Consider the following 24,049-nt stretch of genomic DNA (forward strand, 5'->3'; position numbering starts at 1 on the left):
AGGCTCGGTGTGAATGCACGATGATCAGCGACGATACTTTTCTGTCTATTTGAGGGGCTCTTTACCCCTATACGCTGACTCTCAAGTATGCATTAAATTGATGACATCGATCGCTTTGGGATGCAAGTCATAGTTATATGCGCATTAAGCCAATACCAGTTGACAGCTAATTTCAAAATTTTTCGGGTTCAGTTTGAGTTTACCACCAAAATCACTTAGAAGCGCCAGCAACATCAGCAGTAATGTATATGTAATGCATGATGTAATACTGTGCCGCAAATAAAAACTATTACAGGCGCGTATTGCCTGTGAAATTCTATCCCTTTGAATGGCCACTACAGAGTAATACTACGTTCAGCTGCATTAGTACACTGTAATTTTGTGATAGCCTAACACTACTCTTACTGCGATAGGAGGTTCAATACGCCAGAAAAAAGTGAGTGTCGACGACTTCCCGAAGATCCCGAGTCCACTCCCACTTAGGTCATGCATTCGCGCAGCGCCTATACTGATATCTGTATAATCGTTTATCGAGAAAGAAGGGTCGTGTTACATCCTGTTACAGCAAAAGGCTCAACCCACGTTTGAAGAACTCTTCTCGCATCAACAACTGCCGGAACACGAACAAATAGTTTGAAATCAATAAGGTCGGGCCGATGGACGCAAAGTTTAAAATGCGGAGCGGTGTCCTTTACTTTTCCCACTACTAAAATCGAGATTGTTCTGCCAAAAAGAATGAAACTTCAGTTCCTAACAAATACTCTCTGAGGGAAAACTGGTTGTAGTGTAAATTTAAGCTGGTTTGACGCGACAGAAAACATTCAGTTGAAAGCACCCTAAAAAGGCAGTGCAGCAGTGGTGGTTTTATTCTATCCTAGTTTTGCACTTATTCATGAGCAGTTTTATTGTGCACATGGTAGCTCTACCTAAACTAATTGCAGAAGAACAGTGTCGCTTTGATTAATCATTTATTAATCATCAATTGATGCAGAAACAGTGTTACATTGGTATTCTGGTGTACATTTAGCCAAACACTTCTCCAAACAGGGCTCTCAAGTCTGATTTTTCATGATCAACCAAAAATATGAAGATAGAACCATGGCTTTTCTGGAAGTCACACGGACTGAAAATTAAAGAAGTTAGTGTAAAAGTCATAGCTTGTAGGAAATGGGGATGCTTCTAGTGCTCGCTGCCTTAAATTCTGTATGTACACTATGTACCGTAAATCATTGTTGAAATGTTGTTTAGTGAAAATTTTTTGGAGCATTGTATTGCCGAATTATCACAACAATTCTGTGGTCCGTCACAGTTTATTAAGTATGGTCAACAAAACATCATTATTAAGTCCCAAACCAACTGTATTTATTATTCTGGAATGTTCTCCACAGAAACACGCTGTATATACAGGCAATTTCACGTCACTGCTTGTGGCAAATGTACTCTGCTACCCGTTGTGCGAAAACGCCTATGTAATTTAAGGAGTTCCGCCCCGTGTACATGGGTCTGACCTCCTCAGCCATCTCAGTATGCTTCTGTGACCGCCTGCAAGGAATTTCTCCGCGTGCACGCACGCACACGCGCATACGCTCATAAAGTGCTTTCGCATTGTGTGATACTTCCTCAACGTAATAATATTATCACTACTGTGAAGTATACTAAGTAAGATTTTGTGCTTTTCTTTATTTTTCAGGGACGACTACGAGCGTGTACTGCATAATCGAAGCCGTTCCTTCTCTGCTACATTTACCTATAGCTTCCTTCATGAGCCCTTCAGCAATCTTTACAAGGTTACTGAGCGCCAAGAAACTAGCATGATAGAGTGTCGCTAGTGTGTTTCTTCTGCTAACATCGCGAAATAGTGCTGCAAGTGTGGCGTGTCGCTCTGGCCACACTACACATGACATTCATGCCGTACATGACATAAAGCCAATTGCATTCATGTCATCGAATTGAGTTCATTCATTTCGCCACAAAGCTTCGGCGCGTGCAAACGAGCCCAGGAATACTCTTAGCTGCACGAATATCTCAACTGCACGACACCGAACGGACGTGTTTAATAGCGAAGCAGAGCCATTTAGACCTCACATGATCGATGTTCAAGTTCAACCCTAATGCACGTAAATCAGTGATACCGTACTCACCGTTTGCGTCCACTGCGGCAGAGCTGAAGCAGAGTATCACAAAGACTGCCACAAATTGGTTCTTCATGTTTCTTTCGGCGAAGGAGAGCGTTTATCCACAGGAGGGCACGAGAGCCAACTGCGCAACTTCACTACCGGCGACTTGAAGTTGAGCGACTGCTGTTACGTGGGTTGCGCGAAACGAACTCTTCGAGTGACTGTGTGCCGGATTGTCTTCAGCCTGTGCAGCCTGGTGTGCGCCACCACCTGCATTTATAGGACATTAAGGCGGAAAGCCGCTCATCCAGTTGCATCTGCTTCGGGAAAGAAAAGGAAAGAAGAAAAATAGGTCCTGGGAGGTTTGCTCTCAACGCAATAAAGATTGTTATGTCGGCAGACCGAGCATGGAAGGTCACTCTTTCGTTTTTTTTTCTTTCTTTTCCTTTGCGATTGCCATCTGTGACGCCATTGACCACGAGCCAATAAATTGGCTCGTGATCGGAGACATTCAGCAGCAGCTTTACAGAGCTAGGCTTAGCCATTGCGGAGCCTAGCTGACACATATAGGGTGTATATACTATTCCCAGGACAGGACGTAAATTGGAAAGCAAACTTTGGTGACCGCGGTGACACAATGGGCCTTATTGGCGCTCATTTGAATATGCTGGCCTCGCACATATATTAGTGCTTTCCGCGAGATGAGACCAGATAACCCTTCCCCGTACACTTCGAAAGAATGAGTGATGCTTTGTCACGCATGGTCTGGTACACGCAGAAAGAGTTTGTAAGATGGGTTTCCTTGTGTGCGCCCCGGTGAGGAGGAACTCGCCATAGAGGTGCAACTTTGTTATATTTGCTCGTTATTGTTTCATTGTCTCTTTCTTCAAACTGCTTCAATGCGAACCCCGTCTATGCCATGAGGTCCTCATAATGACGACGAAGATGGCAACACACAAGCAAGACATTCTGGAGGAATTCACTGTCATCGAGGAAGCTCACTATCAGTTCGGAGAACTTGGCCTTAGGTAATGAAACACTTTAAAAAAGTTACAAAAACAGTCAAGGAACTTCACATAATCATGTTCTAGTGAAACCTGGCTCGTGCCTTACGCCAGCGAGTGTTGCAGACGTCGAGGCAACACTACAAGCCCATTTGGATAAACGAACACTGTGACTTCCTGTATCACAAGGGGAGATGCGCCATATTTTATGACAAATTTCAGCCCGTGATTGCAGAGAAACATGGTTAAACTAGAATTCCAGACCTCCACCTTTATTTACCATTGATCCTTGGCTCGAGTTTTGTGTCCCACGCACGCTAGATACCAGTAGGTCTTTCGAAAAACAAGTTTCTGGCTGGAAGCTTGGTATCGCGTTGAAAAGACATTTCCTGCATGAAATGTGTTGCATTGATAGACCACGATTCGTTTCTGGCCTCACGTATGATGACATACGCAATGTATTAATAAAGTGCACGACATGGTACTCAAATCAGCCATTTCTTGCATTTCCTCAAGCTGAAAAAGAGTCTGTACACTTGCCGAACACATTTGCTGGTTCGAGTTGGCGCATTCGATTCGAATTTACGGGTGCGACTCCTGAAATGCGGCGGCCGCATTTCCGTGCAGTTCGATTTCACCGTCATCATTATCATCATCATCAGCCTGCGGTTATTTGCACTGCAGGTCGAAGACCTCTTCCAGCGGTCTCCGCTTAACCCTGTCTCGCGCTACTTGATATGAATTGGCGCCTGCGAATTTTCCAATTTCATCACCCCACCTAGTTTTCTGCCGTCCTACTGCGTTTACTTTCCTTTGGCACCATTTCTGTAACTCTAATGGTTCACTGGTCATCTGCGTACGCATTACATGCATGGCCTGCCCAGCTCCATCATTTTTTCTCTTCACGTCAACCAGGACGTCTGCTATCCCCGTTTGCTCTCTGATGTATACCACTCGCTTCCTGTCTGTTAACGTTATAATATTTTCTCGCTCCATCGCTCTTCTGCATGGTCGTTAACTTGTTCGCGAGCTTCTTCGTTCACTTCCAAGTTTCTGCCCCCTATGTTCGCCCTGGTACAATACAATGATTGTATACTTTTCAGCGGCAGTGATGAGATCCCAGTCAGGATTTCGTAAGGCGTGGCGTATGCACTCCAACTCATTTTCATTCTCTAAATTGCCTGTACGTAGGTTTAGGTGCGCGCCACAAGCGGACAAATTTATTCAAGAGTCCCTCACTACGCTGTGCCTCATAATCAGATCGTGAATTCGCACATAAAGCCTGATAGTTTAATTTGTTACCTATATTTAGATCACTGCGGGCTTGTTACTTTATTACCATACACTTGCTCTATACGAAAAGGCGTAGGTGGCCCTTTCTAACAGCGCCTAAAAAAATATCGTAAATAACAAGCATATTAAAAAGAGGAAGTTGATGTTCTCCACTGCAATAACGTGCCACTGTTAAATACATTCTCCACTTCTCACTCCTGAAGTTACGTATTTTATTTCAGTTAATAACAGCGTCAGCCCGAGGACCATTACAGGAGTGGAAGATACGAACACGTACAATGAACCCAGTATAAATAATGAAAATTTGAATCAGCAACACAGACGTCTCAGGCGAGAAGAAAATCAGCTTAAATTCTAAGCACTGTAAATATTCTCCCGAAAATAAATCAATGAATTGAACGGTTACACTTTTTGGAGAAGCTGGGATCTACATATTAGTTAGCGGCATACAAATAATATCGTGTGCACTTTGCGAGAATTCTTCAGCACATGAGCTTGACATGAGAGCGTCAGGGAGTGCATTCCGTTCTGTGATACATCTTGGAATAAAACTCTACTTAAAGCAGTCATTTCTTATTCGAAGTGGTGTAATGCACTGGCTATGGCGATGTCTGCATGTGTTATTTGCTAAGATTTTGAGATAATTGTGTTTATCGACCAGCACGTGCCCATCAATGATGACATATATTTCAGTCGCTCATACCTAGTACGCAAATATAGCGGAGGTAAGTCGGCAAGCTTACAAGGTTCAATGGGGGACTGGCAGCAACGATGCTTGTTGAATATAAGCCCTGATGCTAAGTTCTTGACTCTATCAAGTTGTTGCTGGTTGGATTTAGTATAGAGATTACATTCAGTCTTAACGTACTCCATTATAGGGCGTATTCTATATTTATGTGCGAGGATTTTTACCTCATATGTCGAACCACTTACATTCTGCCTTAGGCGCCAGAATGCTTTTCTAGCCTTACAAATTGCAAAGTCCATGTGTTGATTCCATCTGAGGTCAGAACATTTGCCCTAGGTACTTCTGTTTATCGACTCATCTAACGCTTATGCTATATATATGGTCAAGATATTCCAAGATTTATCTCTTTCTGGTTATGGACATAACAAGAGATTTAATTTCATTCAGCTCCATCGGTCAGTCGTCATACCATTGTGTAAATGTTTACAGACAAGACTCTAAATCAGCCTGATCACTACCATTTCGAATTCTGATGTACATCACACAATCAGCAAAAAGCGTGAGAGGAACATTAATATTACTAGGCAAGTCATTTATAAAGATCCAGGATAGAAGAGGGCCTGAAATGCTGACACACTACATACAACGCAAGAAGGACGTGATGTGCCCCCGCCGCGAAATCAATGTTGTGCTCTCTTGAATAAACGTAAGATGAAAATGAGCGAGTGAATGTGGGCTTTTGAAAGACCGAAACGATTTTTGTGATTAACTTGGGATGAGACACTATGTCGAATGTTTTCGCGGAGTTGAGGAAGATTATGTCCTTCTCACCAAGGGAGTTTAACGTGTCATAGAGGTCATGGACAATTTCAAGGAACTGGGTGGTTGTGGATAGCTGTGTTCGGAAAATCATGCTGTCCAGGAAAACCGAAGTTGTATTTGTGCAAGTAAGAAATTAATTGTTTATAAATAATCTGTTCGAGGAGCCTAGAAGACGCGCAGGTAATAGAAATTTGTCTACAGTTTACGGCATCCGCACTGCTACCGCTTTTGTGCATAGTTGCAATTATTGCGCATTTCCATGCTACGGGAAGCAACCCCTGTCAACAGAGGATTGACAAATTTTAGTCAAGTATTTAGAGTTCAATTTTGCATATTCAGGCCAAAACGCATTGGACCAGGACTCTTAACCAGGGACCAGGGACCATTAGGACCAGGGCTCTTAACATCAATATTCAGCAAGAGGTTTAAAACACCTTGCTCATTGATTTCAACGTCTGCAATAAATTGTCTAGCACACTTGGCGGTAACTTCAGGTCTATGACTATAGTCTTTGGTGAAAACGGATGTAAAATAAGAATTAAAATGATAAGCTTGCATTGCAGCACTGCCACTGAATGCCGAGGATAGCGGCTTTGTGGACGCGTTGACATAACGCTTCAACTTCTGAGCTGCCTCTTTAAGAAAGTTCATAAATGACGCATAACAAAACTTTTCTTCCGACTCTTTGATAAGGCATTTGAAGTCTTGGCTCGTGCGCTTAATGGAGATCTTGTCGGGGTTTGGATACCTCGAACAGTCCCCGAGTTTCCCTCTTAATATCCGCTTTAGATTTATAGCTTCCCTTGTAATCCATGGATTTTTTTCTTTTGAATATCTTATAGCGCTTTGGTATGTAGTTGTTAATACAAAGCGTGACTCCCCTTGATGACGTCACTGGCACCCTTGGAGAAAGTTAGAAAAACTGTTGAAATGGACTTCAACAATGATTCCTTAGGACCAAATGGTACTGTAGGCGTATGTCTCTTCCTGCAGAAAAGTAAGAAGAGATACCACGCTCAAAAAGTAAGAGAGTGTGGTCCTCCATTAGGACGGCTGTAAATGTACACCCCTGACATCACTTCATGCAGAGATGGGGCAGGAGCGTGGTTGCCGCCGCCAGAGTACCAGGACCATATGCGCACCAGCAGCACTTTGTCACGTGATAAACGCCGGCCGTTCCTAACAGTCTGCCGGAGGACACCATTTGGATTTCTTTTCATTATGGGCACCTTGAACAAGATTTCCGTGGCTCATTTTTGTCCATCGCTTTTGTTGTGCGCGGCGCAAGATTTTGCCGCGAGGCTTCTTACGAACGGCTGCCACTATTTTGTTTCTCTTCATAAGTCTGTGTGTGTGAGGGGCTTTGTATTACTCAACTAGAAGCAGCAAATGCGTGAGGCATATCGGTGAATTACGTTCTTCGCCAGACTATCACTTGACGCACACATTGTCTCGGCTTACCGTTCTCTTCAGGGAAGCAGAACAGAAATTTTTTTTTATTTTAGCATATTGACTTTTTCTGCAGTGACATTCATTATTCTGAACATTTCAGCTCTAATATTTAAGAAACTCGCCACGAATACTACTGCTAGATAAGCCACAGCCGCTACTGGAAACAGACAAAAATAAACAATTCGTGCGCAAGTTGTTTTAAACCACTGCCAGCAGACGTTACGAGCATGTTCAGATTGGCTACCCTGGTAGCTAATCAAGTTAATCTCAAGTTAATTTTCTTTCGTAATCTATGTAAGCCAGCTCTACTAAAGTAACAAACATGGCGTGTAGCAGTGCTGACGTCGTTAGCTTTCACTAGCCTCTTTCTTCAGCAATGAAACTTGTGCCGGCAGAACGGCCTGATTGATTCCTGTTTTTCGCTGAGCACATTATGTTTCAGGCTTATAGCCACGTGCGCTCCTATTTTGTAAATTCGTTTTTCCCTTGAGCAAAAAGCTGCAGTGACCGGTCCCAGGTAGTTACGCATGTAAACGCACAGCATGCGCAGCTGCCGCACGAGTGAGAGGATGATGTGAAGTCACATTACTCAGAATGCATTTTTCTTCCACTGCCTTCGTACGTTTTCCTCACTTGCGCTATGAAGGTACGGGCTGTGTATTCTGCGCGCAGCTTAGCCTGCGCTACTATGCAGAAACGGAGAGAGAAGTGGTTCTTGTGGATAAAGGAGGAAAGGCTAGCACTATCTTCTGCAACCTATGCTGGAGCACGGCTCAGGCAGCAGAGAACGTGAAACTTCTTTAACTTTTTTTTTCTTGCTCCTTACTCCGGCCTCACCCCCCACCCCACTCACCCCGCCAAAAGAATGTGTTCACACTGGCTCTCTCGGGGTATCAGGCCACCCTAGGGCCTTCCTTCTTGTTTACATTTTGCTTCAAGACAGCGCGCCTGTCAGCGTCGGGTAAACAACCATCGCTGTCCACTGCGGTTGCACCACGTTTTGTTTGCTTAAAGGGACACTAAAGCGAAACAATAAATCAGTTTAGACTAACGCAGCATTGTTTGAGAACCATGCAGGCAGTCATTTCAAAAAGATAGTTTGATTATTAGATGAGAAAATGAGGTTCCAAGTATCAGTATTTGAATTTCGCGCCGAAACCCCGGCGCCGGTACGTCAGCGTGACGTCAGGAATTCCAAAGTATGTTTTCGCATTTGGGCCGCGTTGGCTGAATAAAGGTTCCCGAAACTTGCCATGTTTATTATTTGGTTCCTTTAGAACACAATGTAGTCAATCTGTACCGCTATATATAATTAGTAGGCCCTAGAAGATTCCATCAAAATCCAAGACGTCACAGCCCCCAGGTGCGGGAACTTAAGTAGGCGTCGCCACCCGTATTTCGTTATTGCGCTTTTTTTGGCTTACCAAAGGTCTTATCGTTGTAAGAGTGGTGTTATTCGTGTTGTAGATCGGTAATTTACTGATGCAGAAGAAATCATTTTTCACTTTAGTGTCCCTTTAAGGTGCGTCAACCAGCCCGGCAACGTGTACAGTATCAGCGACGTGAGCTCCACGATTTGCAAGCTTGTCCGCGCACTGCTGTTGAGTGAAGCATAACGAACTAGCCGAACGCCGCAACATAACACCGTTGGAGAATTGTCTTTACTGAGAACTAAGCTCGCGAACAGAAGAAACCGACCTGTCGCTGAGGTAAGCGCATGTATTTTATTTTTGTTCTCAAATATATTCTTCGAATTAGGTGCATTTAATAATATGTGCGTTTTTCATTTCTTTTTCGCAGATCTCTTGTGCGAACGCTTACGAGTATGGTGGCTGTAACACTGCGACTCCTTTCCACGCATACCCCCGATGATGCCCCGCTTCAGCTTATAATTTATCGTCAGCTGAAACGCACTCCTCTGTTTGAAAACACGCAGCTCGACAAGCCTCGGCAGGGGCACCGACGAAAGTTGGACCGTCGTGATTCCTTACCGATGCAATAAATTCTGCGATCTGACTGCTGTTCAGAAATTTCTGCATTGCGAGATCCAGCTCTCTTGTAGTTTGGGTGGTAAAAATGAAACAGTGCACTCTTCTTACTTTCTATCCCTGTTCTAAAAGCTTATAGGTTGCTAAAGGCTTAGCACAGCTGCCCACTAGCACATCCGAGAAGTGTTGTAATGAAGGACAAATTTAACCCACCATAATTCCTTAGTTAGGTCTTGAACATAAACAGCATAACTTGAGGCAGCATAGCCTGCTGCTTAATTTGTGCGCTTATCTGTATTTTTGTTATCCCAGCCAACTTCTTCCAATGGACGGCATATGTCGCAGGAAAGCGGTCTCCAATTTAATAAACTGTTTTGTGGGCTACGCAGCTTAACTGCACTATAGCCTGCATGGGAAGAAAAGCAATAGGGCATTTGTTCACGTGCGGCTATACGATGTGTGGCAACAGGCGATATGTATCGAATTTCTGACTCTGTGCCCCTTGTTTACTTGCTGCATTGCTCGCAGTGTTCTGATTGATATCATCGGTATGTGTCTTGTATGCAGATGCTATCTGTGATGTGAAAGAGAGGGTTCGCGGTCACACAATCGCAAGACTCGTAGCACTTGCAAGAGTGTTCAGGTATTGCGCCGTTCAGATCACCCCCGTGCCCACGCACAAGTGAGCTAGCTTGCGTGAAGGATGCCTAGGAATGCCAACTTCACCCGTGAGTGGCGTAAAATAGAGTTCCTCGATGTCCTGCTCTCTCGCCGCTCCGTGCGGGTACAGCGGGCGAGGAGGACATCGAGTTGTCCTAGTATATTAGATACCGTGCCAACACTACAGTGCGTCTTACACCGGTGAATCAGGCAAGAGCAGGTAGCATGTCGAACAACACAAAAATAACGCAGCCAAAGGACGCGTGGCTAATTAATTCAATGTACACGTCATACACTTAATCGGACGCGTGGGAGTCTGCTCGAGATACAGAGCAGTTGACTGCCTCATCTATTACGTATAGAAGGCACAGCCCAGACTTCTGCGCATTTATGAAGAAGGAACCCGTACAGATATCGAAACGTCAGAAACTTTGTTCTTTTTGTTGTCTGCGGCGGGTGTTTGTTTATCTCCAAGAAAAAAAAAAGAAGAGTTGTAGAAGGATACTTGCCAGGCACCGTCTACCATGCTCTAGTGGCAGGAGGCGACGTTACGCCGCAGTAGCTCATCCTTTTCAACCTCATCCAAGTGCTTTCTTTGCTAGGCCAGCCTCAACCTCCTTTGTCGTCATAAACATATATTGTAACGGTAACTGTACAATATTGATAGGTGTCCTACCAGAATCTAAAAAAGAGCAAGAAGCAACATTGGTGCATTTTGAGACAAATAAAGACACTATGAAGCTTCATTTGGTGACCTTTTTGTAAATTATTGCATATTGCATCGTACCGCCATGCGAAATTTCGGCTCGCATTTGTGCATTCTTGAGTCGTACGAAATAATTGCATTGGAAATATATTTTGCAATGTGCCGATACGTCCATGTCGGTCAGTAAGGCGTGGCGTTATGTTGGCTAGGAACGGCGCAGTTGCCTATTGGCTAACACTGGCGCTTCCAGTGGGCGAGGTGTTGCGCTCAAATGGCTAAGCACTGCAGTGCCAGCTATGTTGCCCATACTAGCGCTGCCAGTCGCCAGCCACGCAAGGACCACTGCTGGCAAGCCAGCACTAGATCATTGTACAGAAAGTTAACACTGTCGGTTTCAGGCCAATATTTGTGCAGTTGTTTGCCTCGGCGTACTTGCCTTGGCAAACAAACGCTTGTGTCATTTCAACCCGAACACTGAAACATTAATTTCCGCGGTCCTCATCCCTTAAGCTCTTGGATGAGCCTGATATTGTGTAGTACTATATATTTCTGTCAGCATAATAAGGAATGCCGCTGAAGTCAGCACTACGAAAAAAATCCCCTTTTCGTAGTGTTGGCTTCAGCAACAGTTTTCATGTCGCCGTGTCGTCACGTGGGCATGAGTGCACGGGCTCGCCGCAGCCCGCGAGCCGGCCTTGGGCCAGGTAAGAATTGCTGACTCGAACCCGCACCGCGCTCGGGCCTTGGAGCTTTGGGCTCGGGTCGGGTGCGGGCCTCAGTCGGGCCCGGCTTCAGTCGGTCATGTTTAAGATCTCTGGGCCTGGCTCGGGCTGCCCAACACATGGTACTTTTGGGCTCGGGCCGGGCCCGGGCCCGGGCCTCGAAAACCGGCTCGTGCAGTGCTCTATCAGTAGCGTTCTTTGTTTTACCACCATTAATCATTTCAACGCTCTTTCCGTTAACCCCTCTATTGTTTTGGATGTGCGCTAAATGTGTCTCAAAGTGTGGTTTGCGTGGACAAAACATTGTGTGGAAGAAGAGGACGCTTCAGTTCATTGTTTTTCTTTTTCTGCGAACTTTATTTTGTTTGACACGTGTGAAAGGTGCGTCCGGGTGCTCCGGTCTACTACAGCCTCCTACATTTCTTCAGCTCTCCTCAGTTTCTGTTCCGTCTAAACGACTCCTTCGGCTACCTTCTGGATGCAAGCCTGGAAAACAAAAGGAGAGATGCAAAGGTCCGATGATTATGTCGCAGCCTGACAGCATGTACACTGAATGGAGCAGTGTGTTTCGATTGAAGGAATTCCTCCCTAAAATGCATAATAAAATTGCCTAGAGTTACTACCGACTTCCTACTAACTTTATCAGCATCCTATTTATACCCACCCTCCCCAGATCTAGCAACATTTCCCATATTATATTGTTTTAAGTTCTCCTCCTTTCTCTAAGCACTGCTTTTCCTACAATTTCTGCACAAATAGAAGATACCTTTTGCGAAAAGCAGATTTAGTATGACGCAAATGCACATTTTAAAATCGAAACTATTATTGCGACCAGAAGTGCTCAAAAACACCTTGTGTGCCTGGTTTCGACGTTTGCAGAGAACAAAAATATAAGAAAATAAATTCGATTACTCGCGAAGTTTATGATCATGCTGAAGTGGCGCAGCGCAGTCAACACATACGAAGCCGAAGAAATGGAGAACACAGCGCTTGCCCGTAATTAACAGATACTTGAAGGAAAACACATGTATAAAGAAAAAAAAACTGCGCTTCACCAACTACTTCACCATGGAACCTCACCAGCTCTCTTTAATGTATAACTTGCGACACCGCAATCAATTTTAGGCAAAATTGAACGCTTTGGTAAGTCAGCGCGTGAAGCATAAGGTGTTTGTCTCGATTGCAGCCTTTGTAAAAAATATTTTAGCAAGCATTCGAAAGCTTAATTCGCTTGAGAAGTTTCAAATTATAACGATTCACATGAGAGCAGCGAATTATAAGCTGTGTGGTTCGGTTACAGGCATGTGAAATTCTTCGTGCACCAGTCCGCCCCTTTCAATTAAAACACGTTCGCAGAAAACGGGGATAGGATTCTCAAAGGAGGTCTGCTTTCCTTTTTTCTTCTTAAACACTTTTCGCAAGACAATTTGAAACGGTATAAGTAATCACTTCATTTACTACTTCTCAAGCCTCTTCTAGAAACCACGCACTTAAACATATATTTCTATGCACGAACAGAGTCGCCCTTGGAAATAGCTTCTAAAGAAAACATGGACTTAAATGTTCGCCTTACATTGCAGATTATTTTTACTCTACATTCTAGATTAAATGCTGACGAGCATACAATAAATGGCAATTTTCTGATGCTATGTAGTTCGTCTTCGTGTAATAGCCTTTAACGAAGCCTACAATACGCTCACATTTACGGCAAAAGTACGATTGGCTCCTATTTCTTTAATTTTTTTAGTCCCCAAATTGAGATCTATCTGAATGTCTGGCGTTGTTTTGTTTTGTTTTTTCATTTACTTTCGTTGCAGCTACAAATAGCTTTCATCCCTACTAAAGATTTGATGCTCTTTTCTAATGGTCTGCTGGGTTTTCGAAAATCACGCCATCCGCTTCTGGGCGCATGTCTCTTTGTGCGGAAAGCGCACTAATGATTCAGGAAGATTATTCAATCATATAACTCACTGAAGCATCGTCGAACATCTTCATCTCGTCTGGAGTCATTCCACTGGATTGCTGCGTATACAATGAAATGAAGTGCAGTCAAAATGCAGTTCTTCCGTTGAAACATTCAGCGTCAACGCACTCTCTTCGGCTGGAAATACACGAATGTGTTTATTACGCAATGAGAACTCGCAAATCTGTATGGCTGATCTTTCTTTCTTTCTCTCTCTCCCGCTGTCGTATTGTTGTCTAAACGAGCCATTCACTTTGTAGTCATTGGATTTAGTATGTACTGATTGAATTAGGAGTGATTCTTTGATATATAAAGTTATTGTAATAGATGTGACGTGGCAACCTTTTACCACATTCTTAGTCTCGACCTAAAGCAGCGTCGTGTGATATCATCCTGAATTGATGTTTCGTTGACAGACGCTTTCGATTCTTAATATGCTGCTCCCGCCCTGCTGAAGGCCTTGATGCTGCAGAGTAATCGTTCGTTTTCTAATTTTTATGGTTCCTTCTCACAAAATCACTGAGGCGTCTGCATTTCTTCCACAGAATCTTTACGTAAAGAATATGGAAAAGCAATAGAACTTCCATCCTGTATTTCCCGACAACGTACGCACTCTATTTTGTTAGCTCATCGGCGGCATATAGCACGTTTCAGGTGGTCTGCGTTACTCGTGCAGGGCATCCATTGATCCGGCCGTGGCGCGCAATTAAGTCTAGAACTTTAGTGGGGACATGCTCCTTTCAACGCCCTTTAAGAGCGTACGATCGCGACAACTTTGCCAAGCAGGCTTTGCCACATTTCACTCTTTTGGGGAAGAAGCCAACTTCGCCGGCTCCTATTGCTTTACGTGCGACAGCCTATTCACCGCAATCATTTGTTTGTGTATGTAACATAACATGTACGGAATGCCAAATGTGAGCCTCGATGTATGCAAATACATCAGCAGGCACAAGCCGCCATGAGACCTTTGCAGACGTCGTCGACATGTGTGTTCCTAAGTTGGACGTTCTGTAACGTCTTTCCGGCAGCAAGATAGCTCCTGCAAAATGTTACGCTGATCAAACGCACATCTTTGAATCTACGTACAGCGAAGCTTTCGCGAATCAGTCAACTAATTTGTTGTTGCTTCTTTCGTTTCATTTTTGCGTCTTTGGCGTAATGAAACATGGCGCGAGGGCATGTGTTCTCGCGTGCCCGTGCGGCATATTCTATCACGCGACGATCATATCAAGAAAACCAGTTGGCATTCGCACCATAGAAGAATAGGCGCGACTGCGGCTATAGTGCTCACAGCATCGGGCTCCTGCGCTGAGGGACCGAGGTCCGATGCCATCATCGTCCACGTGATTTATTTTTGATTAGCTATGTGTTACTCGGCCAAACAGCAGCAACATTCAGCAGTCATGGTAAGGCAAGTGCGGGAGGCCTCGCGAAGAGTGCTCCGCTTCGAAACATGCGGCCGCCTCAGACTTGGAATCGTGGCTTTTCCTTAAAAAGAACGAGTTGACGTCTGGCGCTTGATCATAATGTCGACACCTACTTTTATCGCAAAGAAGATACAATGATGAAAAGCACAACGACTGTGTTTCTTGCAGTTCATTGGAGCAGGCAATACGAGCGAGCTGTACGTACTGCAAGTTCAATGTTCACGAATTAATTTATCAAGGATCTCGGGAGAGGTATGCTTGTACGGGAAAATGAACTTACCTTAAACTTGTTCGCCTTCTCTAGCAAGCAGTCCTTTATCTGAAAGTTGGAGTACTTCAAATCAGCAAGTGCCTTTCATTTTTTATTTCCAGTACTACCTAATGCTTCAATCTATTAAGCTTGTGGTTTGGCAAACATACACTGTGGTCAATTTTAGCTTTATCACATTGCATTGCCATTGATCGAAGACATTACGTTATTTGACGACGCTGTATGCGACCGCCATTAATGAATCATCCGAAGAAATGGAAACAAGATTAAAGTTATAATCTAGTGAGAGCATGCTTATTCTCACTATTATCACTAAATTTCTAAATATTTCTTGAATCAGATGATCACAAAACTGATAAAATTGGTAGGACAATGATGGTCGCAAGGCTCCCTTGTAGCAACCAAACCACGTTTTAGTTTTTCACAAAGCTTTTTTTTTTTTCTTTTGGTCGACGTTTCTTCTTTAATTCAACATACCTCCTCCCAACCACACAAGATTCCGTCAAACTACGAGTTTTATGTAAAGCTTATGATAGTATCAAAGCAGATGATGAGTGTGTAATGTAGGCTTTGATCATGTTCGAGCCGTAGGAACTGGCTTCGCTGGATAAGACATGCTTTTTTTTTGCTTTTCCCTTGTTGTTTCATATGCTTTTTGCGTGATATCGGTCATATCCGGCCTATATGTCCATGTACCAGTTAATCTTACTCGAAGGTTAGCGCCTTGCATTGTCCCATCCTTCCCGTGTACCTGTCGCTTCTTTGCGTTGTTTAGCTAGAATGAATTCATATCGACTAGCTCAACATTCAACGCTTCTTCCACCTCTTTATTCATCTGAAAAATGAGTTATATTATCGACCCAAAGTTACTGGTATAATCGTTAATAAAATGTTCTCCGCATATTCTTCTAGACTTCTCATCCACATCTCGCAAGTCGTGGTAGATTGCAGTTTTTTCGTACGTTACTCACACTCCGGCAGAATTAAATAGAAGAAACAAGAACTAAAGATAGAAAGCCCGTCTCAAAACATGATTTTAATGACGATGCTTAAGGCAGGGTAAAAATAACGATTCTGATAGCGCAAATAAAATGATAGGTAAGCATTACAGATAATGTGCAAGACGTCTGCTTTCACACAAGTTGGTCATTTCCGACGCCGAACGGTTCGTTTTTTTCTGTGTCCGTGTTCCTTAAGTTCTGCTGCTACAATCTTCAAAAGATTCTGTGAGGTTTTAAAAAAATAATCTGTTCCTTAACATGTACTCACCGCAGTTGCCCTTTTCTGAGGGTCATCGATGGTGATATGCTCGCCACCGCATTCCATGACTGTCGGAATGACGCCCTTGACAAACTGGGAATAAATGGCGGCATTTGAGTACTTCACTAAATGATCAGCAAATCACGTCAAGCAGCAGCATAGAAGTCCGTAGTGAAGTCATAGAAAAGTGTTATCTAATAGATAGAAAGATTTTAATAAATAAAGGCTGCAAAGTTGTTCTCATGCAGTATACTCAAGCCTCCTGCTCAGTATGGAGGAAACAGTTCCTGAAATTTCTCGAAACAGAATACACTCATATAATGTTTAAATTATGGGGTTTTACGCCCCAAAACCACTTTCTGATTATGAGGCACGCCGTAGTGGAGGACTCCGAAAATTTTGACCACCTCAGGTTTTTTAACGAGCACCTAAATCTAAGTACACAGGTGTTTTCGCATCTCGCCTCCGTCGAAATACGGCCGCCGTGGCCGGGATTCGATCCCGCGACCTTGTGCTCAGCAGTCCAACACCATAGCCGCTGAGCAACCAAGGCGAGTTCATATAATGCTTGCTACAATGTGTCCTACTCAGGAAAGTCTTTATGGTACCCAAATGCATGAGAAGTCTTTATAGGAGGCTAGTGAGTAGTCTTTTCGAAGTGTTTCCAAGTTCACCATTGCGCTAGCAACATGCTTCACGGCGAAGACTCATCTAAAGCGTGTACGAGTAAAAAAAAAATTGGAGGACGCTTAAGCTTCGCCTTCAAGAGTGGAACGCGACAGCGTTCCCGTCGACCCGCCAAGTGGTGTTAGACAATGCGTTACGGCGCAGCGATCACTTATGAGGCGCCCCGCATCGGACTCTGCACCCACCAATCACGCGCTGAGCGCCGAGCAGCGCAGCGTTCGGCGCGACAACGAAACGTGCGCCTGAGCAAGCGGAACGAACCAAAGAACTCGGCGTCTCGGAGGGAGAAACGATCTACGTGAGCCAAACGTCGTGATCGGCACGGACAGCCGGGCCCCGACGCGCCACGAAGGCCGACGCGGTCATGGGGCTCCTCTCCATGATCGGGGCTCCCCATGATCGGGATCGTCCTCTATCTCGCTTGGGAGCACCACGCAGACGCATGACTCCTCGAAAGCAGCTCGGCACACATCGCAGGGGGCGCTTTCCCACCAGGCGCTCTACGGCACAGCGATCACGTCAGAGGCGTCCCGCATCGGACGCTGCACCTAGGAAACGCGCTGTGAGCGGAAAGAGGAGCCGCGTCGCCTAAACACGAGGGTTCGAGTGACGCACGCTGGAAGGTGGAAGGCGAGAGAGCGAGAAAACTTATTAAACGCAAGGGTAGTGGGGCATTCTCGCACCGGTCCCCGCACGGCCCGAAGGGGAGAAGCGGGCGAGTGGCGCGCCTCGTGTCGGGGCAGCGCCGCACAATGCGAGAAGTGGGTCTTCTGTGTCTTCCGCAAGATGGCTCTGCGTGTGCGCAGAGCGCAGAATAAATGTAGCGGTAACTTACTTCGCTACTCGTGTAACGGCGACTTCTGTAAGTTACATGCTCATAATTACCGATACACACCGCAGTATAACTTTCTACGGCACGTTTCTAAGGCAACACCGCATTCACTAGAGGCGCTTTTGTACCATTGAACTCGTGGCTGAGTGGTAGCGTCTCCGTCTCACACTCCTGAGGCCCTGTTTCGATTCCCACCCAGCCCATCTTGCAAGTTGTTTTTTATTTATGCAGTGCCTCCCGGAATTTATCGCTCACGGCCAACGCTGCCGACACCGACGCCGACGACACCGGTTTTTCTGCGACACGAGCTCCTTAACGCTCTCGCGTTAAAACAACGGCGGTTTGATAGAATTGTCGCATAACAGCTTACTTCATTGATAATGGTACTTACTTGATCGATAATGTCAGGGTTGAGGTCCTTCGCGGCTGAGAGACACTCACTCGCGCTGTCGATCTTGCTCAGATATTCCTGGGCCTTGGCCTCATCCTTCACGAACTGTCGCACCAAGTTTTTCAGTTGCTCGATGACGGCGTCCACTGCAGCTGCATTCGAGATAGAGAGAAAGAATATGCACCGAGTAAAGCAAGAAGGTTCACCGGAAAAGCGCACAATTGACTACCCTACAGAGGTGGAGAAGGTAACATAAAAGCTCGTGGACTCAACTCCACTGAGAACTGTGTAAAGCGAAGCATCCTTGGTGTGATCGGCTCGCGAAACGCACGCGCGAGCGGTGTGTGTGTGTGTATGTGTGTGTTTGTGTGTGCGTCCCTGCGTGCGTGTTTGTGTGTGTGTGTATGTGCGTGCGTGCCTGTGTGTGTTTGTGTGTGTGTGTGTACGTGCAGTGTGATTTTCGAGGGGTAAACAGTAGTATTAAACAGCGGCATGTTATCCGAAAAAAACTATTTCATTTGCAGTGAACCTTTGAGAGGCTAGATTTTATATGCACATATTTACATGCAGTGCATCACATATATTGTAGTTGTTGAAATTTTAGGTAGTGTTGTCGTGATTCACTCGTGGTGGTTCCGATGCGTCGGTTTCTTCTAGTGCAACGGCGGATCGAAATGCGCTAAGCGTCTCGACGTGCTCGCATGCCCGCACGAAAGAGTGTTCCGAGCCGCTTGTCGTAATGGTTTCAATGCCAGGCTTGCGTGCTAAAGATCATATTTTTCATTCCTGCCATTATACAATCTAATTATAGTCAATTTAATTATTTATAACGTCATACATTGGTAAAAATAATGAGCTTGCAAAGACACGAAGTCCTTTTGACGCCCAGAAGGACGAGGTTTATGCAAATCCATGTACTAAACGCCGATCCCAGGCTGGCCCAATCGCCCTGCTTGCAGCTCCCATGAAGACTATAGTGCCACAGCTCCCTCTAGTAATTATTGTATGAAACTCTATGCTCAAAACGATAAACTCGTAAACTACTTCACTGCACCGTTTCTAGATGACGCCATCACGTTAAACGCGTTCGGTGTCACAGGCCAGATACATACGAAAAAGTGTCCGGAACTCGCTTCGCTTTCTTGGCGAGTTCTGAATACACAGTTTTGCCGAGTTTTCTGAATACAGAGATGCAAAAGAAAACGTCGACGTGGTCAAACGCGATCACACAAGCCCGTTGATGCTATAAGACGTTTTAGCGCCTTGTGTGCCAAGGAACAGCGAGGTCTGTGTTTTTTTTTTCTTTTTAAAGCTGTACTTACGTTAAGGCTCGTCGTTTGGATCTCCGAATGTGTAGAACTATTGTGTGTATTTTTCAAGCTTAAGACAGTCACACAACAGGTGGTCGTGCAACCGCTGACACTGCTCCCAGCGCTTGCATTCAGTAGTGTTCAGCAGATAGGCATGCATTTGCTAGTTAATTTAGTTAGTAAGAAAATGTTTACAAGTTTATACGCTCAACAAAACTGCTATCGTTATTTGGTATATTTGTCCACTAATTAACTATCGCAATCGATGCTTCGTCTTTCGGGCGAAACTGTGACTTTTTTTTTCTTTTACATGACATGTGCACCAGAGATGATGTGAGTAAACTTCTAGTCGGTGATAACCGAAGGATTAAAGACGTGCTCCACTAACGAAAACCCTGTTTACCTGCCCTTCAAATCTGAAAGTGAGCCTAGCCAGGTGGGGACCACTCACAAAAACACACAAACTACACACAACTAATTTTTATTAGTTATTTTCTGCTTTTTTAACCTAACTTTCCTAACGACAAGCTGTATCCCATGTTTAAGAAAGCTGTTTTCGTTTCATACAGATTTCTCTTAATGTCATTGGTTTCTTGATGAAGCTTGAATATCAAGGGAAATATTTTTCGGCGGTCCTAATATCCTTGCTAGCTAAAGTTATCATTCCAGCTTGCAAAAACGAGCATTTCTTTTCTGGTTAGCCGAGCATTGACATTAGGCGAGCAACGTCACTAAGTTGTGATTGGACTCCAGCGGCCTCTTTCAGAGCTGGAGCGCAGTTGTGAAGCGTTTTTGTGGGTGGAGTTTGTCTCTAATTCTTATCTTGTCATCGACTAAAGCACCAGGGGCTATTCCGGCGTCAATGCTGACCTTACTTTGATGCTCTCACGAAGCACGCTGCCTATTCATCTCCACTCTACTTACGAGCTTTGTAAGACTGGGTATGGCTTGTTCCTATCGGTGCAAAAAGCAACTTCTTGGTGGAAAAAGCAACCAAACATTTCTCGAAGCGGGGCTTTTTAAGTCTCACCTACCAACGATTGGTAAAAAATAAATCAAACTATAACCCTTCTGGAACTCGCACGGACTCAAAATGAAGAAGCGAATGCGTTCTTGCTCCAATTAAAGTTTCACGTACGTCATATTTCCACAGAGTGCGAACATATTAACTGAAACAGCTATGCATTTCGGTGCAAGTTTAGAGTACCTATATCTCAAATGTAACGTAGGGCTTAAGACTTCTAGCAAAATGTTATTTTTTCAGTGCTCGGCGACTGCACTTACATTGTGTACTTTGGGGCCGCATTAATTGCGAGTTGTCTAAAGAAATTGTTTCATTAATCGCATCGGCTATTTACCATTTAATACTGATGTCCGTCGCTGTTATTAAGCTTGGTCGGTAAAACATCATTTCATCTTGTATCCAGTATATCTCACAATCTAGCACATTCGTCACAAAAACAGGTCAGTGTTTTAGTCAGTTTACTCCCCGTAATATGAAAACTGTTCTGCAATTTAGTAAGTCTCGTCCTAATTACAAAGACTTGACTCCTCCTCAGCCACTTCAGTATTGATTGCGGGGTCACACCGCGGCGCAGCCTGCCTTCAGTGCCTGAATGACGTGTAACGTTGGATCACGTGCCGATCGCGACCGCCTGCTTAAGCCCCGCAGCGTGGTGGGTTTGTTTAGTATTTCAGCCACGGAAGTGAGGTCTATTGTAAAGTTTGTTTCAACCGCGCATGTTCTTTCTTTTGATTATAAGGATTATAAGGAATATAAGATTATATTCGCACGCAAATATTTTGGTACAGAATACTGTGCCAATATATTTGCGTGCGAATTTGTACCAGATTTGTTCTATGTACTATCGCAGAAATAAAACGCAAGGCAGCTTTATAGAGAAGCTCACAGTAGTTAAACACAGGTGGCGAACTTTAAGGCCCCCGAAATATACGAAATAACAAGTTCCACTCGCAAAATTGAAGCAGTCGAATGCGAGAAGACAGATATACGCGACCGAAACAGCGTGGTATGCAGCGACACATCGCACATCTACGGCCTGCCGATCGGTTTGAACAAGTGCAGGGACCTTGTCGAAGACATTCACGATTCATCGTTATACTTAGTTTAATTTAATTTTGTACTTTTTTTTGCTACAATATCCCTTTCTGGAATATCTCGACGGCGCAATGCAGATTGCACGTGATAAGTAAGAAAATGCGACCGAATGTGCGCGATGTTATACTCAGCCCTAATATACGTAAATGACCTATGCTGTACTCACCATTGGCGTTCACCGCGACAGAAGTGAAGCAGAGCACCACAAAGATTGCCACAACTTGGTGCTTCATGTTCTTTTCGGCGGAGGAGGGCGTTTCTTCCACAGGTCAACACGAGAGCCCACAGCACTCCTTCCCAAGCAGCGACTGTGGAAGTTGAGAAGTTACAATGGTGTGGGTTGTGCGAGTCGAGAACTCTACTAGCGAATGAACGCACGAGTTGCGGGATTGGTTTCCACCTGGTGTGGTCTGGTGCGCGTTAGCGGCTCTATATATATATAGGGCATAGGCGGAAAGCCACTGACTCGGATGCGTTTGCTGCAACAAAACAAAACAAATGAAACACAAAGTTCTGGAGGGCTCGCTCCGAATACCATAAAGACTGTCCTGTCACGAGACCGAGATCCGACAGTCATCCTTTCCTCTTTTTTATTATTGTTATTTCCTTCCCTGGAGTGGTTGCTCCTCTCTTACATAAGCTGCGGGCAGGGTGACTAATAAGCTGGCGTATGGTCGGCAATAAACCACAGCTGCTTGACACAGCTGTAGGCTCAGTTAAGGCGGAAGCTAGCTGGCTCACATAGGGTGCACTATTACCAAAGGAGCACGTGAATTAGAAAGCGTATGATTTCGTAATCATGGTGATACAATGGGCCCTATCGGGCCTCATTTGAACAAGGATGTCCCGAACAGATATTAGTGGCTTCCCCGAGAAGAGGCCAGTCCACTTCTGCCCGTGTGCTTAGAAAGAAAGAGTTACGCTTTGCTACGCATGGCTTGGTCCCCGCGGAAAGAGCTTGCAAGATAGACTTCCTTGTATCCGCCTCAGCGAGGGCTAAGTCGTAATAGCGGTGCAACGTTGTCATATTTGCTGGTCCTTGTTTCATTCGTGTATTCGGGAAACTGCTTCACCAAGAGGGACTTTTACATGCTCGTTCCGCGGCTCTGTGGATGCCCTGAATGTGTTCATATCAACGACGATGACGGTAATAGCCAAGCAGGTCATTCTGGAGCAACTCACTATCGTAGAGGAACCTCACGTTTGCCGCCGCGCAGGATACGGCTTTTCAAAAACATTTCCCACTACTCAGTGCTGAACATCCACTCGGTGGTGATACCGGAACACTAGGGAAAAGTTCGAAAAGGCGTTCAAACCTATTTCAACCGTGTGTCCTCCGGGCAGAAACAAACGGTACATTCGATCTGTTGTATTCAAGGGCTCTGGCGGTGCGCTTTAAATTCGCCTGTTCAAGATGTACGTGCAGGATTGTTGGACATAACCCGTTTGGCTTTCTTGAAACTTCACGGCAATGCACCAGCGAAACTGAAGGGGTCACAACTTTTTAAGAAATTACATTTGAAGATACCGGCCGAGCGTCAACAACTTCCAACTAACAGTGCGGAGAGGGCAGGTACCTGCTTCGAACAACATATGTATTTACAGCACTTGACCGTAACATTTCTTCTGCGTTAAAGTACTGTTTTGGAGAGGGATTGGCGGTGAACTCACACGACGGGAGCGCATTGTTTTCCAGCTTTCTTGCTGACAGCACACTGACTTGAAGAAGACGCGCCAACTTAAACCGCATACTGATTTATTACAGCTGGCGTTCGGGCGGTTATGGCAGAACGAGAGTCATTCAGTTTGTTTGCGCGCGCAGCTGTTGAGAGGTATTTAGCAGGGAAGGAGAAAAAGTGGTATGCGTATGAACACATGTGCACGCGACTTTGTGTGGGCTCCCGTATTTCGGCGTACTTGGATTTGCCTGTACGCTTGTGCATTTGCGGGTGCGTCGTATGTTTGTCGGGGTGCGTGCGCCCGCGTGTTTACGTGCTTGTGATGTGTACTCGCGTATGGTATGGTATGGAGAACTTTATTGGGTCCTGAAGGTCAACCATACGTTGACGCGGGCCGCTCCCACGTTGGGACTGTCAGGCCGAGCCCTTCAGCCACATCGCGGGCCTTCTGGACTGCCCGTAATTGGTCAGAGAGTGATTCACTGTGTAGCATTTGCCGCCACCATTCTTGTTCTTTGTCACGGTCTGTGAAGACCGCGGGGCACTGCCAAAGCATGTGGTCAAGAGTAATGATGCCATTGCACTTACTACAGTTGGTTTGAATTTCCCTCTCCGGATAGATCCTGTTAATAAAATATGGACTTGGGTGCGTACGATT

The 24,049-nt window shown here is 44.9% G+C and overlaps 2 protein-coding genes across 2 annotated transcripts in view; both read right to left on the bottom strand.

Moving 5' to 3' along the window:
- The window catches only part of LOC126527971 (uncharacterized), a 245,051-nt gene extending 242,659 nt beyond the window's left edge, over positions 1–2,392 (bottom strand). Inside the window, exon 1 of the mRNA XM_050175815.3 lies at positions 2,142–2,392. Within this exon, the coding sequence (XP_050031772.1) occupies positions 2,142–2,208 (67 nt within the window). The 5' untranslated portion in view covers positions 2,209–2,392. The remainder of the gene's footprint in view (positions 1–2,141) is intronic.
- A 9,393-nt stretch (positions 2,393–11,785) lies between these two features.
- Positions 11,786–22,129, bottom strand: LOC126527970 (uncharacterized). The gene is made up of 6 exons (XM_050175814.3): positions 21,879–22,129; positions 18,284–18,435; positions 16,383–16,466; positions 15,123–15,161; positions 13,424–13,474; positions 11,786–11,938 (listed from the first exon to the last, which is right to left on the bottom strand). Exons 1-6 carry the CDS (start codon positions 21,943–21,945, stop codon positions 11,903–11,905), a joined length of 429 nt encoding a protein of 142 aa, XP_050031771.1. The 5' UTR covers positions 21,946–22,129; the 3' UTR covers positions 11,786–11,902.
- Between the last annotated feature and the right edge of the window lie 1,920 nt (positions 22,130–24,049).

Source organism: Dermacentor andersoni, chromosome 9 (assembly GCF_023375885.2).
Source record: "Dermacentor andersoni chromosome 9, qqDerAnde1_hic_scaffold, whole genome shotgun sequence".
NCBI lineage: Eukaryota > Metazoa > Arthropoda > Arachnida > Ixodida > Ixodidae > Dermacentor > Dermacentor andersoni.

What these genes read in the sequence shown, in the direction of transcription:
- LOC126527970 (XM_050175814.3), bottom strand. Translation starts at nt 21,945, where the DNA reads ATGAAGCACCAAGTTGTGGCAATCTTTGTGGTGCTCTGCTTCACTTCT. An exon ending in ACCCTGACATTATCGATCAA is followed by an intron (nt 16,467 to 18,283) that starts GTAAGTACCATT and finishes ATTTATTCCCAG; the next exon opens with TTTGTCAAGGGCGTCATTCC. An exon ending in AGAAGGCGAACAAGTTTAAG is followed by an intron (nt 13,475 to 15,122) that starts GTAAGTTCATTT and finishes TTGTATACGCAG; the next exon opens with CAATCCAGTGGAATGACTCC.